Consider the following 20,382-nt stretch of genomic DNA (forward strand, 5'->3'; position numbering starts at 1 on the left):
CTAATTTGGCAATAAATTTTTTCCCAGTTTCTCCTAAGCATTTCTGTGAAACTACTTTTTAGTCGGTTGGATTTTAGCTTTCTTTTTTTTTTTCATTATTTGTTGATCACCTGGTGCTATGCGAAGCATATATAGCCTAGTCATGTATTTACGTATTGGTATATCCTCTTTTCACACTTTCATATTTTCTTTACATATACATAACTTTCGTCTCTACTATATCTTTACTCTTAACCTCCGTCTTTCTCATGGCCGCAGCTGGACATTTAAAGTGTCCCCTGAGATGCAAGTTATGTAGTTCACGGTCCTTCATTGCCTACCTCCTTTCGTGCTTATTACAACAAATTACTGCTATACTAATAGCCAGCATCAAAAATTCCATAGACAATGATGTTGACATTAACGAGTGTACCAATGATGGTGGGTTGGCACAATGGCTCACACGTTGCGGGCTCAGTATCCAATACTGGGTGAGGACAGATAAAGTTTTCTTTCATAGGGCAACTTCTGCCAGGGAGGTGACAATTCTAAACATGATGATTATACCAGTGGTAGACAATGAAAGCTGTAGGGAAAAAAAGCTGCTGCCGTAAAATTTACGAGCGTGCAAGCATTGTCATGTTTGAGTGGGGACAATTCAAGCATTTGCTTCTGGCAACTCTCTCTTTTGCCAATGAAACATGATCATGATACTGGCAACAGATGCCACGAAAGCTTGAGAAAGAAGCCTTAACGGCCAAATGCAACTAAATTTCACTCTGGGTAATCAGTATATACTATTTCAATCTTGGCAAAGGTGCAGGGCTGGTACTTGTCTACTTTTCATAATAGCAGCCTTTAAATAGCACCTGAACTGACAAGCGTGCCACCTTGTGGCTAATGGATATGACATAAATCTTAGCATGTTGCCTGGGAGATATCCCAGTGTGCCACAGGCACTACCTAATCTTGGAGATCATACCCAGGAGCTGTGCCGTTTGTCAGTGTTCTGGGTCATGCGTCACTTGCGGTGAGTGGCAAAGGCAGTGGTTTTTTTTTTTTTTTTTTTTTTTTTTCAGTTTCAGCATCAAAAACGCCTACTTTAAGTAATGCATCCACTTGCATTTCAAACATAACATTTTGCACGTAGGCTACACTATCCTAAACTAGGTGTTTTACGTGGTCCAGTATTTCGTTGCAGTTGTCCTTCAATGAGCCATCACTGTAAAAATGTTGAATGTTAAAGGACTCTTGAGTGGGGAGAAATAGGGTATTTGTTTATGGTAAATTTTTCTTCTGCCAACGCAATATGACGATGACACTGGCATGGATGCCATGAAAACGGGAGAAGGTACCCTTTAATGGGCTATCACTATAAAAAGGTTGAGTGTGTGAGCAACATTGTTGTGGTCTGTTGCCTTTTTACAGAAGAAACAGATGGCTCCAGATGTGCTTTTTCAAAAACTGTTTAATGACATGGCGTTGACTTGCCATATAGCCAAAGCCTTGAAGCCGCCTGTGTCCAGTTCAGAAATCCAACTGTGTGAATGCTCTCTATACAGTCACAACTCAGGAGCTGCCTATAATGGTTGCAGAAATCAAAAACACTTTCTGAACCTTGGGCATAGACAATACTAAAAGCTATTTTGTACAAGTGGGAATAAATATGCTCATAAATATTGCTAAAGTGAATATAAATAAAGTAAACATGACCAGACTTACAAGCATATAAGAGCTTGAGGTGCTGTATTTGCATTAAACAAGTGCAAAGAAATTATGTATTGCTCTTCACCACCATTTTTCAGGAACTGGACATGAACTGCTCCATTTCCAGTTTTATCCTCAAGTTTTTCCTGCAGAACAGAGCACCGGTCTTGAAAACATCTCGAGCTGCGTGCCTGACCTGCAAAGCTTGTTGAAAATTACGGGATGAATGTCCCAAAAGTGCTCAGTGTGTTATCAGGGATGCCACGGTAGAGGGCTTTGGATTAATTTTGATCACCTAAGTAAAACATTCACTTTAAGCATAGTATTACTACTATTGCGCAGTAGTTGCTGCTGTAGTAGCAGTGCTGCTAGCTACCATTGCTAGCAGTAGTGCTACTACAGTGCACATGAACGAACCTTCTCCTTTTGCCTTTTCCTTCTTTCTTTCAATTCCTAACCCCTCTTACTTACACAGGGCAGCCAACCAGACATCTGTCTGGCTGACCTTTCTGCCTTGTTTTCTCTCTTTCTCTCAACCAAAGCATGGTGCCAAGCATTTTTGCATTACGCCTCCATCAGAATGTGGCTGCCATGGCCATGGATTGAAACAACCTCGTGCATGGCATTGCAGAGGTTGTGCGTGACCTGAACAGCCCACTTGACCAGTTACTTAAACTTTTCTCACGCTTGTGTTGTGGCAGTCTTTGAGGGTCGCTGGGTGCATTCACGCCGACTCATTTTCGTTTTCTGAAACCAAGAACTTCACGATTCACTTTCCAAATGTTGTAATTTGGATGCACTGAAGTTTAAGACACAAGAAATTTTCCTGAGCCCCCCCCCCTTTTTTTTTTCCACTATTAAGTGGCCTTCACATGGGTATGTGATCATTGCAATAGTGTTAATAAACACAAAGCGAACTTATGGCTCTGTTCACTCAAACCCATGTACCTATTCTGCCTTTGTTAAGGAAGACACAATTACATATCCACCAGATGCTTGGGCAGTGGCTGGCCAAGCAGGACACAAAACAGGAGCCCTCGGTACCTGCCATTTTGCAGCCAGGCTAACCACACTCTTGCTTGAGAAATACTTTTCTTAATAATCTTACAGAATACTTGATCGACATTAACACTGCTTTTCACGGATGCTAAGTACGTCTAATTCAAGTGCACCAGGCTGTGAAATCTTAAAAATAACAATCTCCCCCTCTTCAACAGAGCAGAGCTTGTGTCGTGACTACCACGTGTAAGTAGATGCACATAATTCAGCACAGGTATCCGTTGAAGGCCTAAAGCCTCGTGGTCTCTTGCACATCTTTGATGATGTTGTTGACGACATCTCGAGTGCTTGCTTGGCCACCCAGATCTGGTGTATGGATCTGTTGAAAAAAAAAAGAGAATAAACATGGTGTCCGAAAACAGCAAAGCACGATGGCAACAATGCTTTTGATGTTCATCAAAAGCACTGTTCACAATGTATTTGTGCGTGATTTTCATATCTGCTTTGAAGAGATCATCCAGTGACAACATGACCATTTCAAGGCTTGAAGTGCACCACATTTTTCTATATTAGAAACAACTGACGAGTACCTTTTTAAACACCAACAAAATTTTAAGAAAAGTAATTTTTTTTTCTTGTTTACAGAACTTGATACCATGTGCCTTGGATGATATAATAATATGTGTTAGCATGCTCATTTTTATTTGTGTGCTTGTTTTCATCTTTTCTTTATTAGTACAGCCGACGGCTATCAGATTAAATCTTAGCAGGATGCACAGCATGAAACTGACATGCGAGAGGTGGTGAACATAAAAGTATAAAACAAATGCACATAAAACGCAGAAGAGGGATGTATCTGGTAGCACACAATAAATTAGATGACCTATGGGTACATGATGAAAAAATAACAACCAAGATATTGAATGGGTGAATGCATTACCAAAGCAATTATGACAGCAGCGAGAAACATATGCTGGTGAACCTTTGTAAGGAAACAAGAATATCTGAAACTGTGCAAGTTAATGAAGTTGCACAATTCTTGGCAAAGGTGAATTAGACTCTAGACAGCAGGCACAAAAAAGCATGCATGAAAATGCAGGCCTGACCTGCATAAACGACGCAAAAATGTGAGAGCAAAACCAGCTCAAAGCATGAGACGTGGGGAATGGAAAGGCATCTGTGACCTCGTGCATCCCATGGGAATTGCAAAATATGCATGAGATGTTTTCATTAGGAGTGTTCAAATAACGCTTTCATGGCACACTGCTTTGGTCACTCTAGGTCATCCGAGAAGGACCATTCAGGCTTCATTCATACAAATTGACTTCTCCTAGTTGAAATAAGCACAGTCATTATTATACCTTGGGCCTTTTCCACAGGCTGTGCACTGATCTTGCTGTCATCGTGCTATAGTACAGCTTATTCATGGACGCAAATATATTGTTGGACATAAAAATATTGCACTATGGACTGAACTGTCATCTACCAAGAATGCTACTGGAGCGCTGCCAAACTTTTTAAAGATGACTGTCCTTTGCAACTGTCTTTGAATACACAGTGAACATTGTTGCTCCTTTCCTTTTTGCTGCAGGCTGCAGTGTTAGCGGCTCGGAATTGTGCTATGCACACTACACAAGCTCTTTCTACTTTCCTTTCTTCCACACCAACTGATTTTATATAATTAGGCATGCTGGCAATAAAGCCTTTTTCTTGCTAGTTGATGCCTTGGTTTTCAATTGCAATGCAGCCCGATTGCTTGCTATCATAACACTTTTTGTCCTGTTTCTCCCTTCCCCTGTGTAGGGTAGCAAACCAGCTGCAACCTGGTTGCCCTCTCTGCATTTCCTTATTTTCTTTTTTCTCCATCTCTCTCTCTCTCTTTGAGCATGCCTTGTTTTCCACCACAGCTGTGCACTGCAGCAGAAACACACGCCCAACGATGCCAAGTGTACTTAGCTGCTGATCCCATGAACCCAGTACAAAGAAGACTACTATATCCCAAAGTAGAGGCACAATGCCAACGTTACACAGGAGAGCACATGCAGAATTGCATACAGTAATTCTGGGTTGCTTGCATTAAGCCGCAAGGAGGTTGCATGCACATCGCTCGTGGTTCCATAAACGTATGTCCTGAACAATACACCGGCTTGATTAACTTTTCCAAGCGCTTAACATACCTTGTCAACATTCAGAGTTTTGTCGATTGCATGTCTTATCACAGTTGCATGGTCCTTCAATCTGAAAAAAAAAAAAAAAATGTTATGCTCAATTAAAAAGGGAAAGAAAAATAGGACTAACATTTTAGCAATGCTCTTGCTTGCAACAAAGTTTAGACATTTATTTGGCAGTGCTACAGTGAGCAGACATTTTAAAGTTGGCTGGTACTTCTCTCATGCACCTGTGGATACCACTGAAGAAGCTGCCCTAAAGGCAGGCACATTCTGAAATTTCTGGATGGCACCATTCGTCATGTACAATTGCAATTGTGCCCAGTTCCAGAGCAGGCTTACCCCAAATGATCCAGCAGGTCGACACTTGCATTCATCATGGCCAAAGGGTTGGCAATGTTCTTGCCAGCAATTGACTTTCCGGTGTTGCGTGTCCCCTGAATCAGATCAGAGCCCTGCTTTTAGCAATTTTTCACCATACTATGTTCAAGGCAGGCTCACCCACACGCATGTTCTGCGCACAACACTTGATGGTGTAGAATGGTTCATTTGAAAAGGCTCCCTGAGGTTTCAAGTTCCACTGACAGACATTAGTGCGCTTGCAATAAATAGCCTGCATTCTTCACTCAGTATTGGGAAGGGTATGACAGCCTAGGAGTGCAACTACAGAAGTGTTGTAAAACACTGTAAGATGTTTGAAAGTTTCAATGTCTCCCCTTAGTTCGTAAACATGGTTTCCGTGCTTCCAACCTTCGATAATGTTTTAGGTGCAGGAACAAAGTCACTTGTTTCAAAGGCAGCACAACCCATTTTGGGCTACTTGTAGCTCAAGAGTTTGGAAAAGTTCCAGCCAGAAAAGGCAGTCCTTGATACACGTAACAGCTGTCACGTGGTTGACAGGTTTTTTTCACAGGTTCTTTTATGGCATCCCTCCTTCAGGTGGCCGTTCGTGCCCTCACTTTATTGAGTGCCCATGAGTCAAAAGATTTCTTGATCCCCAGCTATTGTCGCTATCACGAGCTATCGTCATTTGCTATGCACATCAAGGACTTGCCTGGCGTAAATCAGTACGGTCAAAGACACCATAACAAACACCACGAAACGAAGCAGCCATCACGCCACTTATGTGTGTCCAACTTCTGGCACTTTTTTCTAATGCACATCAAGCATGATGATAGCTGTTGTAATAAAACCACGCATAACATGAGCACATGGAGGAGGCAGCTGCATGTCACCATTACTCATTTATTCTTCTCTTACCACGTCTCCCGCAATTCGCACCTTGGTCATCTTATTCAGCCCTTGTAGCCCGCTTAAACTGATCTTGTGACACTGGTGAAATCAAAAGCAAGAAGAATAAGAGGAACAAGGGACTTGATATTTTAGTAACAACCAGACGATGCTAGGAGTCAATGAAGCCAAGGAAAGCACTGGGGAACATAATTTTTTTTTTTTGACTGAGAAAGCATTATAGGCAGGCCTCGCACACTTTTTAGCTATGTCTGAGGAAAAAATGCGGCGCAGTCTTGAAGCCAGCGCAGTTTAACACAGCATTTCAAAACGCTAGCTATCACAAGGGAAGAATGTGAGAATATGGCATGTAATGCATGTGTCAGATGTTTCAAAGAGTGACTTTGGCACAGGGAAACCGTGCGCGTGGTTGTGGCCTAATGGTTAGAGTAGTATTGGGTTGCTGTGTTGTAATACAGAGGTTCAAATCTTCCTATCAGTCACTCATTGATTTACACATTTTAGGCCCATTTCATCCGCTTTGGAGGTATCTAACAGAAAACTCTAGGTGTGTTGAGCATGCGCAAGCATCATCACAGTGTGCACGGAACTGCAAGTTTATTATAAGAGACACGAGATGTAGAAACATCACTTTGATAAATGAGAGTGTGCAAGGTCACCCATGACGTACACACATGAAGCTGTAGGGACATCACAATCCAAGTATGCTATTGTATACTGAGAGAATTAGTGGTGCTAAGTTGTGGCCTAGTTATTGAATTAAGTTTTTGAAATAATTATGAATCACAGTTAACCCTTTAATGACGAATGTTGACCACAGGCAACATATCAGAAAATTTTTTTTTTCTTACCAAGTTTTGGTATTGTATACAAAGTTTCTGAATAAATGTTTTTGGCCAACGCTGAATGACAGGATGCAAGCATCACTAGTTGGTTTAGAGAAGGTACACAGAACAAAGCAGATGAAGCTCAGCATGCGACTCGCATTCTTTTGAAAGCTCAGTCAGGCAAGACAGACCAATGGTTGCTGTCCAGCTGCAGTAGTGTCACACACGTGATGTAAAGCAAATGAAATGTACACCTATGGTTCACATATGACAAGAGCTGTCTGTACAAATTCCAAACAATGCGATAGGTGGCATGGGCTGAAGCCCACCTTCAGTTTTCTGCTTGTGGTTTCCCCCTATTGCTGAAAAAGTTGCCGTAAATTATTTTTTTGTTGTGTTGATTATGTTTATTCTCTGTTTTGCCATTTAGATAGAAAACATTTATTTGTGGGGGGGAGGGGGGAGTATTTAATGTGCCATCATCAAAGGGTTAAGTTTTCAATGGGCTTTATACTCTTAATAAAGGGAAAGAAATAAAATTGAGAAAAATGGGCAACCTACTGAACATAGGAGCTGAAACCACCACCATGAAATGCATGCAATGATCTACAAATTGAGCTATGGTGGCAGCTGCCCTCTGTCCACTTACTTGGGCAACTGTGTACATGTATTAAACCTAGCCCTGGAAGAGCTAGCCAGCATCGTTCTAAAATATGACAGCCGCGATGTGGAACATCCTTTCAACCACAGGCATCACGGTTGATGCCTGCGGTTAATGCGTACCCCGACACATGCTTTCCTTGTTTTTGTCATCTGGTGGTTTCGTGTGGAGGTCAAATTCTTAGATGGGATGCCTTAAATAAGAAACATGAAATATGTTTTTTAAGTATAGTTATCTTTGTTAATGGCTATTCTCAGATGCAGGCAATGCATGTGCAATTGTAGACATGTGGCCCAATGACAATAATGTATAAGACCTAGGTGACTAGACTAACTTCAAGCTGAATTCATTGTAACACCACTGTGTCTATTGTAACTTCTGCTTGGACTCTTTTTACATGGGTTCACACAGCAATAGCAACATCTCGAACGAAAATCGGTTTTGGTAAAAGCTATCCAAACAGTGCAAATGTCTACGATAATCATGGGAAGCACTTGATACTGATTCCTAATTAAAGGCATACTGAGTGTTCTGTGTTACTCAAGCCCTTCATTTGCTGCATTGGGTTCAGAGTGCAATGATCTTGAATGACTGCTCAGAAAAGAGTGTGTGCTGACCGTTTCAAACACAGCATAATCATGGCCATAGTTCCTCCCAGATGTGATGCCTGGTCCACCAACAAGGCCACAGGCGATGTTGGTTAGGATGTTCCCATACAGGTTGGGCAGAAGGAGTACATCAAACTGTGATGGGTTTGACACAAGCTGCAAAAAACAGGCGTCAACAAACAATTTTAGCACAGTATGTTTTAAACTTTTACATAGATACGTGAAAAATGGCTACAGCCCTGCTAAACACATCCTTCAGGAAGCTATTAGCTGTGTGTTCCGCAATTGAAGTGCGGGGCCAATAATAAATGCTGCAGCACCATCTCGTAGATAGAAATCAAAGCACTTTTGCAGCAACAATAGAATCTTTTATTAGGCCTAGCACTGTTATAATGGGTAGCTGATCTCAATAATTATGACAATCCATCACTGACACTTTGTCCTCCAAGTGCAATGAGACTAAGCAAGAGCTCATTTGACGATTTATTTCTAGCTGCTCTGACAAAATAAGCAGCAAGGTCAAATTTTGATTGAAGCAAAGCCACTTAAAGCCCGTAACACTAAAATCAAAACTCAGTGTGTGTGCAGGACCCACAAAATTCTTCATTGCATATTGCTCATGTGCACATTGGACATGTTACTTTATAGCTTTTGGAAGAACTTTGCAAGCACTTTGCAAGCAAAACGCTATAACGTGAAATTTTGTTAAACTATAGGTTGTCCTGCAGAAATCTATAAGGTGGCGGAAGTCTCAAGTGAAGAAAAGTCGCTGCTGACGGGAATGTATTGAAATATTGCTACAAAGAGCCACTGATTTCAGCACCCTCAAAAAGCAAATTTCACATATGAAATCAAATCCAACCCAGTTAAGGGGTTCGAACCCCTGATTGCACGTTTCTAAGGCAATCACTCTGCCATTTGAGCTTACTAGGAGACTGTAGATGATAACATGCAAGACTGAATTGACTGGCAACTTCATCTGCAAAACTTTTAATTTAGCATTGCCACCACATGAATCTTAAATAAGTTGCATAGTTGTTGCATATGCGCGCGCGCGCGCACGCACACACACACACACACACACACACACACACACACACACACACACACACACACACACACACACACACACACACACACACACACACACACACACACACACACACACACACACACACACACACACACACACACACACACACACACACACACACACACACACACACACACACACACACACACACACACACACACACACACACACACACACACACACACACACACACACACACACACACACACACACACACACACACACACACACACACACACACACACACACACACACACACACACACACACACACACACACACACACACACACACACACACACACACACACACACACACACACACACACACACACACACACACACACACACACACACACACACACACACACACACACACACACACACACACACACACACACACACACACACACACACACACACACACACACACACACACACACACACACACACACACACACACACACACACACACACACACACACACACACACACACACACACACACACACACACACACACACACACACACTGGTCTTCAAATAGTGAATACCACATGCTGTTAAGTGACAGTATCTACTACAAGCCTTGGCAACGAGATTACACTGACCTGCATGCTGCAGTTGTCAATTATCATGTTGTCGAACTCAATCTCAGGGTAGTCCTTTGAAACCTCTCCGCAGCACTTGAGGAACAAGCCATCAGAGAGTTTCCTGTAAAGACCACGGTCAGTGCATGTGGACGGCGTGATGAAAAGTGCATTTTCCTACGTTCAAAGTTATGCCATATAACTAATGTAGAGTACATAAGGGAGACATGTATAAACAGTTCTTCTGGCTGAACTGCTGGCTCATTCATGCTGAGACTTCTCACAGAAGCAGCACTTCACTGCGTACAGTGTCAACAACTATGCCTGGGTGCACTATTTGCCCGTTTCATTCAGAGTAAATTGGAAGTGCAATGCAGGCCAGGAAATGTAGATCTTGTGAGCAACTGGAATGGTGGAGCCATTTGTCACAGTTCCAAGCAAGACATGATGCACACAGTATTTTGTTGCCTGACAGTGTCAGCTGACACTACCGTGCCTTTCACTGAGATAACACATTGTTTGGTCCTGTTTTGCCGCAGACGACATGTGGTTGTGACTCATTCAGTACAAAACAAACTGAATGCTGCACCCAGAAGTAATCTTCAGCAGCACGCATTGTAAAAGATACAGGCAACATTTCTCAAAGCGTGGTATGTGCAGAAGTGCACTGGTCCTCAACAGAGTTCAAGGGGGTATGCAGTGGTCTTCTTAGAGGTGTACCTTTAATGTCTATTGAAGACTGAGTGAGATGCTTGGTAAGACGTTTCCAACGAAAACTGAAAACAGATAGGAGTGATGTATGTCGAGCCCTCCTTTGACCTTACTGCCTTCAATATATGTAGACTGATATCACCTCACTTCATTTCATGCTTGGGGCATCATTGTACTCACTGGTCACAAACTGTTTCAGACTTACAATACACTTAACAATGTTTGAAAACTGAAATGCAGTAGGCTTTTAACTGTTAGAGGTTCAAAATGAAATCTTGTTGTTTTTTGTGCATACATTATTTTTTAAAACAACAGACATGCCTGTGAGCAAGTCAAAGGGCAGTGAAGTTCAAGATGCACCGCACTGCAGTAAGCACACTGGTATGACCACCCTGTGGACACTTTGTCATAATTTATGTCATGCATGACGCATGAAATATGACACATACTGTATATACATTGCAGCACTTTGCATTTGTTACCTGCGTTTTGCTCTTGTAACACAGCCAGAGTGGCAACAGTTTTGTGAATGCTATGTACGCACTATAAACAACACTTCACTATGCATACAATCAATTTCATTTCACCACAAGGCCACTTTATGATATTTACTGACATAGCTGCATCTTCTGAAATAATTTAATGCTATGCCATCTGTATGCTCCTTTGCAGTAACATCCGATCGCCATGTAGAACCTGGCCCAGATACAGTCAAGAACATAGGTAAATCTCAGTGCAGCATGAACATGTTGCATGCAATACCGATATGTATTGCATGCAGTTCTTGAACATGCTACCAACAATGCTAAGAATAGCGCCACACAAAACAGCTCACATGATGTTGGCCTTGTGAACAGCTGTTATCTTCTTTCTGCCATTTTGTCGTGCAAACTCAAAAGCGTAGCGTGCAATCTCCTCTGATTTGTTCCTTGTTATCAGCTTCAGGCTCTCCACTACACCTGGAACGCTCTAATATACATGGAAAAGGACATGGGAGAAAGAACAGGTGGAGACACTTCAGTGGTTCTGCACCAGTGCATCTGGCCCAGTTTATCAGTTTAAAATGTTATACAATATATGGCGTTGCAAATGCGATAGAATGCATAGTATGATGTAACGCATTGTGTTATACGATGCATAAAGCATGACATTGTCTTTTGGTTACAGGTCATAACGAAAAAAAATCTAGCCCCAATTGGGTTCCCCTTCTTGTCCTCACTCATAATGCATGAAATTTCAACCAGTTTATATTAACTCTTTAAGGCACTGTGTACAGAATTGTGTACGCCCAGATTGTGCACAGAAATAGCACTGATTAATATAATGATATTTAAAATGTCTTGCATACATCCTGAAACACTTCCAATTGGAATTGTACTGTAAGCTTGAATAAAATGCGCAAAACGTTTTAGTAAAATGGGTGCAACGATAGACAGTTGGGTATTTTCTTTAGCTCAGTGTGAGTACGTTGCTGTATGCAGTCAGTTCACTTCTTTCATTGTTTTTCACAATGTATTGCACCAGGCATAATTTTCAAGTGGCTGGATAGGTGCTTTCCAATTCCACTGGACATGAAATAGTAGATGTGATATCGGATGTTCCTGTAGTGAGTTTTCACATGGAGGCCACATTCTGTAAACTTGACAAAACTCAAGAAAGCATTGAAAATTTGTATTCTTCTCTGCAGCTGTACGCTTTTTATGATTCTGAAGATGTAAGGAATGCGGTGAAATTAAGCTTTAAATCCACAGAATAAACTGTTACCTGAAAGCATTATATTGCAGCTTTATCTATCAGGGCATTTACAATCATGTGGGCCTTGTTGCTTCTGAGCCTTGCTTCTGTATTCACAAAGTGGTCAAGACATATGACTTTTCCTTGGCTTTCATGAGTGTACTTAGGACAACACTGCCACTTGGCTAAGCAGAGATTCCTATATAAAAAGCTGCTTGATAGATGTATTTTCACTTGTGATGTACAACTATCAATAGTACTATTGATACTATTAGCAGTTTAGTCATTATCAAAGATAGTAATATCAAGTGCACTCTCAATAGCACTATTTATAGTGCGCTATCAATAATGCAATATCACGCGACATACCACACGTAAACATTGCAACATAACTTTCGAAAGATGAAGCGCCAACAGAGACAGCACAATAAGAAAGAACAAGGACAGGAAGCGCCTTTTCCTGTGTTTGTTCTTTCTTACTGTGCTGTCTCTGTTGGCACTTTATCTTCTGAAAGCTATGAACCAACTAGTGCCACAACATGTTCTATTGCAACATAAACTTGGTAACATTTTCCTGTTCCCAAGTGCATGAACCGAGTGTTACTGATGGTCAGTTATTGCAAATTTTCTGGTTATATAACTAGCCAGGAAATACAAAACTAATGATTGCACTGTCAATAGCGAACTTTCGCAATACTATTCGTAGTAGTCAATAGTTCTTGTCAAACTATCGATAGTTTCATAGCAAAACTGTAATGCTATCAGCAGTGCTGTCAATAACTATCAATAGTCTTTTTTACAGTAATAGTAATCAGTTTATCAATTGTTTTGTGTCACTAATTTCTACACTGCTGTCTTGAGTAGACTATAAATGAGCCTTGGTACAAAATTCTGACTCAGGAATTGCCAAGATGGGTTAGTGAGGCACAATGGCCACTTCAACTGGGTGCCAGTGCTGCCCTCCTTATTTAGGAGTGGGAAGTGTAGTGTTCAGTAGATGAATCCACAACAATACAGGGATCAATTACTATACTACATGCAGGGGTCTCTTAGGTTGTCTATTGCAGTCAAACTTCAATAAAACACAGATATAACGAATTATTGAATGTAATGAAGCAATTATAAAATTTTTCCCACCAATATCAGCATATATCAGAATATATGCTTATAACAAATGTTGGATAAAATGAAAGCATTTTTGTGTCATATGCAACACTGTTAAAGCAAGGCTCCACTGTACTGCTTCCGAGTGGCAGAAAAAGGGCACATAATGTGGCAGATAGGCATTTCCCACATTTATTCCATGGAGTCTACTGCGTTTAGCTCAAAAGCCTGCAATTTTTCTTCCTTTGTATCACAGCCAACATGGTGGGACAGCACTAAAATAAGTGGCTAGCTGTTTAATAAAATGTATGATCAACTTGACAGTCTTGCACCTGATCACCATTATTGTGCCAGGTACACACATTCTAATGGTGACATTACAGTGGATTCTACAGTATGTCTAGCATGTCTGTTTCTAACAAATTTTCAGTTGAGTCAGTGCCTACCCCATCTGCAGATTTATGGTCTTTGTGCCCTCCTACATGCTCCACTGACAAAGCCAATGCAGCGAGGCAAAGATGTTGCAGAGAACTGACCTCATGCTCAGCACAGCTGTATTCTCCCTCTGTGTTTTGCCGTATCAGCACGATGTCGATGTTGTTGTGGCGAGTCGGAACACCGGGCTGGCTCTTGCAGTGAATCACATTGACAAAAAGCTTCAGCCGTAGGCGCAACTCTACATTGCGGGACTTGGAGGTGGGCGAGTTGTGCCTCGTCTCGATGTTGCCTTCCAAGAGAAACAATGTGTTCACAAACATGCTGCCAAAGCACCAAACATGAAAGAATACAACTAAAGACGGAATGCTACAGTTAAGATATTTTGAACATTCTGCAAACAAGATGAAGCCATAACACGAGAAATGTGAGAGAAGTGTTCTTGATTGCAACAAATGCTAGAGGCAAAGACAGGGCTTGAGAACTGCAATACATACATTGTTCTGCTTTTCGCCAGTGACCGGTTGCACTGGATTATCACTGTTATCAAGTTTTGGCTTGGCGGAATACGTGCCTGCTGTATACAATATTTCCTGATCATTACTGCCAATTCTATGACAAAAGAAATATGTCTAATCAGACTGCACATGCAACGTAAATTATGTTATACATTATAGAATTTACACAGGTACCAACAATTACGCTATAATGAAGGTGATACATGCATAAATAGCAGATGAACTTGACCCGTGAAATTAAAGTCGATGATTGCTGAGTGTGCCTGTTGCTGCCATTGTCACTAGAGTGTCACTTTGCTTTCTGGGCACAAGTTCACCCAATAAAGAAAGTCACCCAATAAAGAATGCACAAAGATCAGATCAATATATGTAGAGGACAACATAGAAATGGACCTTCTCGAGGAGCGATGGCTAAGTGCTCTGACTAGCTTGGAACTATATGACTAACTATGGGCAATCCAGCGGGCCTGGGCAGTGGTGGAAAGGCTATGTCTCACCGCACATAATGCCCGGGTGGCCTGAGCCCGGGTGGCCTGAGCCCGGGTGGCCTGAGCCCGGGCTGGCAACCTTGCAGGTCCTCATGTCTCATTAAAGTTTTTTCGGTACATCTGTCTGGTCTTTCATTCACAGTTCTGTTGATGATTCTGATTTTTCATCACTACTGCACTAAGACGATATGCTCTACACTTTTACAGCTACTCTAGCCTCAAGAATTATTTGTTTGTAATAAGTAGCTTACATAGATATCTCTCTACTAATAAGCAAATACTTATGTGAAGAGCTCTCAACACATATGCTTTGCAACTCACATTTATACGGGACACCCACGTTTATAATCCAGTGAAATTAACATTAACAGGTCCTGCTTGTAAGTATTGTGCACTAAAAGAATCATAGCATGAATACGGGGGCCGACCAGAGACGGCGCAATAAAGACACAATGTGTTGTGTTATAAGATAAGGCAAATGTGTTGTGTTGAGACAAAGACAAACATTTAAAAACCTTTCAAGGCAACGCCGTTTCTCTTGATGGCCGTGATGGCTTCATCAACGTTCTCCAGATCATCCTGGGTAGAGTCAAGATGAACCTCTTCAAAATCCACAGGCACACCACCATATCTGAAAGCAGTAGAGCACAAGTGGTACATTGCTATACTATATGCATGAACCTCACAATGCTGCCTTAGAACTGATACAGAAAACTACACAGGTCTCGTGTTCATATGTCCGTGTACATCCGGACTGTGTACACAACCGTCGGCTAAACTTCTTGGACCAATAAAATGCCTTGATTTTGCATTTGTCCTTGGAGTCAAATGCTAAAGCGCTATGAGATTATATCTCACCAAAGTTTCACAAAAGTTACCTTGCATGAAGTAAAGGTAATGGTTTGCTGCTGCCCTGGCTATCTGGCTATCACCTTTTTCACTATATTACTAGCTGGTGCCCTATGGCTAGTTGTCAGACACAGACAGTCCAGTGTGCATAAGTTACTGTGAAGCCATGCTATGCCTGTGGAAACAGTCAGCTTGAAATGCTATGTTCCAATTTGGGAGTTATACCATGGTACTTTTTTTATCAGCTACTTATGTGTGTCCTTGCAAACCTGTGTATCACAAGGTGTACTTACAGGACGGAGGTCGTGTGAATCTGGCCCTGAATTTCCAAGCACATGAGCATTTATCAAAGCATTTCTTACATACAGGCTCATGAAGCTAGGAGGAACACATGTAATGCAAGTAACTGCTAAAAGCAAGTGCTACATGATAACTGACAAATCATAATGCTGCATTTTATATTGATCCTTGCTGCGGACATAGTATGACCTCATAATAAGTAAAGTATGCAGCACTGTCTGTGTGGAATGACTAGCCACAGGGAATGGCAGCACACAGACTTTAGCACACATTTACCACACACATACAAATTCGTAGCAGTAGGCCTGTGTTTTTCATGCACGAAATTTGACAAGGTGAAATGGCCAACTTACAATGAAAGACCACCAAAGCAACAACTCGGCAACACCGCTGGCAGCAACAGCTGTCCCCCAACTTGGATTTTGAAATTTCTTGTTTTCCTGTCTTGTAGCTATGACTTGTCACCATGAACACCTTGTTGCTATGCTAACCTAGCTTACGCAAAGCTGAAAGGCAGGTGGGGAATTGATTGATTGATTCAGGGCACTGACAGTTTGCCTCAGTGCCTCTTCGTGATCTTTTTTCCAAACTGGCTTACATGTATGTGATACAGTCAGTGCTGCCTTATAGTTTGCTGTAACATAGTGACATTATTTACAAGATTGATCTGTGCACTTCTGTTGAAATCATAGTTTTTTACAAAAACGACTAGAGCGAACTTTGCACTAGTGTAGTTTTCTAAAAAAGAACAAATAGTATGAGAGAGCACTCGAGCGCTATGGTGTCTATGGGAGGTGCAAACATATAGTGGTTAAGCCAGCATAGGAATGATGGGCAGTACATATATTCGGCTGAATATTGTCCTTCTGGCTCCAAATGGCTTTGCGACTTCACAAATTAATCATTATCAACAAAACATTCCGTTATGAATGCAACAACTCGCAATGATCATTGCGAATTGCTGACAGTATAGTGCTAGGCCAACATAATGTAATGGTATCTATTCCAATTCTTTTCCCTTTCACACTTCATTGGTAGTCTGAACAGTGCTCTGCCTACGCAGTCACCAGGATCAGCTTGTCATGAGTGAGGGGTGATAAGGTAGCAAAAGAATTGAGCAAAAGGAATCAGTAGATTATGCCAGACCTATATTCAGAATGGCTAGGGTTGGGGCTAGTACAGTTGTACAGGTTGAAGTTAGACATGCTAGTGAGTCACAAAAATGAACATCTAAAGGAAATTTTGTTCAATCTTGTCCAAGAGCAGTGTGAGACCGTTCATTGTTTGTTCTTGTGACTTTCACTTCAATGTAGTTTCTGGATTTTTACTTGGTTGACACACCATGTGCACTGCCTGGCTTCAACTCTGCAAGTGCGAGTCATGTGCTTTAAGGTAAATAAATAAAGTCCCCATAATTATTTATATTGAATTGATTAACAAGTTTGCCAATGAATATTACAGAATTTCTGATGCCGACAGGCATAATGTTCTGCAGAAAAGTAACCGATTTTTTATCACCCTGCGCTGTTTTTAAGAATTTATGTTTGACGAATCATTGGGTGTGTCTATGGAGGCCCAGGAAGATTGTGGCAATATGCTGGAAGCAATCTACCTGAAAACTTCACGAACGTGCTTCATCAGTTCAGGGCCGATTCCATCACCAGGTAGCACTGTAACCATAAAGCGACCTCCATATTTTGCCTTTGCTGTCGCATGTGGAGGCTGTGCCTGCCCTGAAAAGTACTGAAGACAAATAAAAATAACACCACTTTCAATTTTACGAAGCAAAACGCCTTTGGTCAAGAAAAATGCACACACACAGGCACATTTATTGTTGTAGCAATATGTGATAGCAATGTAGTGCAAGCAAAATTTTGCACAGCTTTTATTGTGGTCAGGACACCAAGCTTGATTTCATAACGCACTCATTTCCTGAAAGATTTTCTTATTTTAATTCATTTTGTTGTCATTGTTATAAAATAGTTTAATTCCCACATGTAAAACGGCTTTGAATTACTATACGGAAGCGGAATGCAAAAAACGCTCGTGTTCCGTGCATTAATACATTGGGTGCACATTAAAGAACCCCAGGCGGTAAAAATTAATCCGGAGCCCCTCACTACGGCGTGACTCGTAATGAAGTCGTTTTGGCACGATAAAAGCCCAGAAATATAATTTAAATGTTTTAAGCTTTTATTTCCATGCCAAGTTTCTGCAGAGTGACGGAAATCCGCAGGATAACGTTTCGAATTCGGCACTTGACTGAACGTGCCAGAGTTAGTAAAAACCTGTGATATCACACAGGCTTTTCATTAGGCGTGTATATCTACAGAACGACGGCGATGCTTCGGCGACGGGAGCCCGCAACACGCATCACGGGCGTTCTTATAATGCGAAAGTTTTTCTTTTTTTACTTCGCAGTGAGGGCAATCACGAATTTGATAACTTCAGCTTTGCGTACTTTTGCTCGAACTATGCGCACAACCCAAACACACCACGATAGAGCGCTGGCGATCGGGCAAGGCGTCTGCTTCGCAGATAAGGAATGCATGCGCTGATAAGAGATCATAGGGCAACTACACCTCCGCGCGGGACAAGGAAGATGCGCTCCAAATGATAAGACCCGACACGGTCGCTTATTTAGATAATTCGGGGAGTTTGCTGCTCAATTTTCCGGCTGACCTTAGAATCGTCCTGCGCCGCTGCACATGCGCACTTTGCATATCCGGAGTCCGGCACGGAGGCACGGACGGATTACCTTTCGCGGCGTGCTGGTTGTTCCTACGGGAAGCAGTTTACGAGGCACAGATCGAGACACATTAGTTAGCAAACGCACTGAATTTGCCATTATTACGAGTTCCTGCAATGCGCAGTCCCTGCCCGGATATGGAAACCCAAACTACAAACTGCTGCGATGCGCTGGACCGCTGGAGGGTGTGAGGGTGTGAGCTGATGATGATGCTTGTAATGTGGCGGTGCTGTGTGCAACGCCACTGTGGTGGAAAGTGTCAGTTGTCAGACATTTACGCGATACAAATTACATCAGTGTACTTTGTTTTGCAGGTGTAGGTAATCAAACTGAATAAAATTTTTGCTGTCGACACGTACATCGGAAACCTCTCGCAAAGCGGGCTTTTATCGAAAATCCATGCGCCTAGCTGCCACGTCATTTACCCATTTTTCCCTTTATTCCTTTTTCTTTTGTTGTTGTTGATGACATTGTTGTCAGCGTACAGCACTTGTAATCGTTATTTGCATTGAGGACAACAGCGACAATGAGACCAGCAACACCAGCAGCAACAAGAAAACAAATTTTCAGTCGTCTTGTCCATTTTTCGGACTCCATGCACTGTAACCTTACACATTAATGCACAATATTAATGAAAGCAACTTGTAATTTTCTTGCATAGACCGAGAAAATTAAAAAAAAAATGTTTCTTTGGTACTTTTTGCGAGTTATGCATAAAAGAAGTTTGTCTCAAGAAATGGCACATGTGAAAGTCCTGCGCACGGCTTCTTTTCAGTATCACTACCTGCACAATTATGAAGTGATCAAGGTGCCTGTTAGCAGCCGCTATGACTACGTACTTACTTCATCCTTTAATGAGCGGTTGCGGTTAGTCACACGTCACGTGTCTTTGTTTTAGCAAGCAAGCGTCGGAGGCAACGTTCCACGCTTACTACTGACGGCTTGTACGAAAGTCTGCTTTCGCCGCATCATAAATATATCTTAGGTGAAGCATCCTTTCAGGGGGGAAAGGGGGGGGGGGGGTAAAAGTGTTGTCGCAGTGTCGCTGAAAACCTTTTCGCGTACTAAAAATAATGACTTAAGCGCAGTTCATTCATGGCGGGAAATAACACAAGAATATTGCTGGACTACCTGCTATGTCTAATTAACTCTATACCAACCGATCACAAAGCGACGGAAGCTCATCAGTTAATTTAGTAGTTTTCAGTCTTCTAACCATTGCGGACCCCTATAGAGCTGACCCGCTCACAGATTATTGTGAGTGGGCGTTTACATAAAAAAAACTCCTCTACAGAAACCGATGTCGGGATGTGGCCCATAACAAATACGGTACGTTATGCTCAATACTGCATCCCTTCCAAGCTAATTTGGTTGCGCAGCTCGAAGATGGAGACAAAATAGCTCGTGGTTATTCTAATTGGTATAAAAAACCGTTCTTACTTCGCATTGCGTTTGATATCTGGAAGTGAGCTAAGTAGCTGTGCAAGTCAGGACTACTAGAGCCAGCCAGGGATTTCTAGTCTCAACGTACCATTGCAAGCGGACTTAATCATTGTCACCTCTTCTGGAAAACCGGTTTACTGGTTTAATATCAGTGCCGAAGCCGCTATGATGA

General features: G+C 41.8%; 1 protein-coding gene across 1 annotated transcript; it reads right to left on the bottom strand.

Annotated features, from left to right (window-relative positions):
• Nucleotides 1-1,429: 1,429 nt before the first annotated feature.
• On the bottom strand, nt 1,430-18,945 carry LOC126522565 (isocitrate dehydrogenase [NAD] subunit gamma, mitochondrial-like). Its single transcript, XM_050171335.3, has 10 exons — nt 18,777-18,945; nt 17,631-17,761; nt 15,385-15,500; nt 13,965-14,155; nt 11,426-11,559; nt 9,901-10,003; nt 8,210-8,356; nt 5,196-5,290; nt 4,863-4,923; nt 1,430-3,064 (listed from the first exon to the last, which is right to left on the bottom strand). Exons 1-10 carry the CDS (start codon nt 18,864-18,866, stop codon nt 2,975-2,977), a joined length of 1,158 nt encoding a protein of 385 aa, XP_050027292.2. The 5' UTR covers nt 18,867-18,945; the 3' UTR covers nt 1,430-2,974.
• Nucleotides 18,946-20,382: the final 1,437 nt, after the last annotated feature.

This window comes from Dermacentor andersoni, chromosome 6 (genome assembly GCF_023375885.2).
Source record: "Dermacentor andersoni chromosome 6, qqDerAnde1_hic_scaffold, whole genome shotgun sequence".
NCBI lineage: Eukaryota > Metazoa > Arthropoda > Arachnida > Ixodida > Ixodidae > Dermacentor > Dermacentor andersoni.

Excerpts from the sequence above, each read along its gene's own strand:
- LOC126522565 (XM_050171335.3), bottom strand. The coding sequence starts at position 18,866 with ATGGCAAATTCAGTGCGTTTGCTAACTAATGTGTCTCGATCTGTGCCT. Across the intron at positions 11,560-13,964 it reads ACAGCTGTGCTGAGCATGAG|AGCGTTCCAGGTGTAGTGGA; the intron begins GTCAGTTCTCTG and ends CATGTATATTAG. Across the intron at positions 10,004-11,425 it reads GTTCACAAGGCCAACATCAT|GAAACTCTCTGATGGCTTGT; the intron begins GTGAGCTGTTTT and ends TGGTCTTTACAG.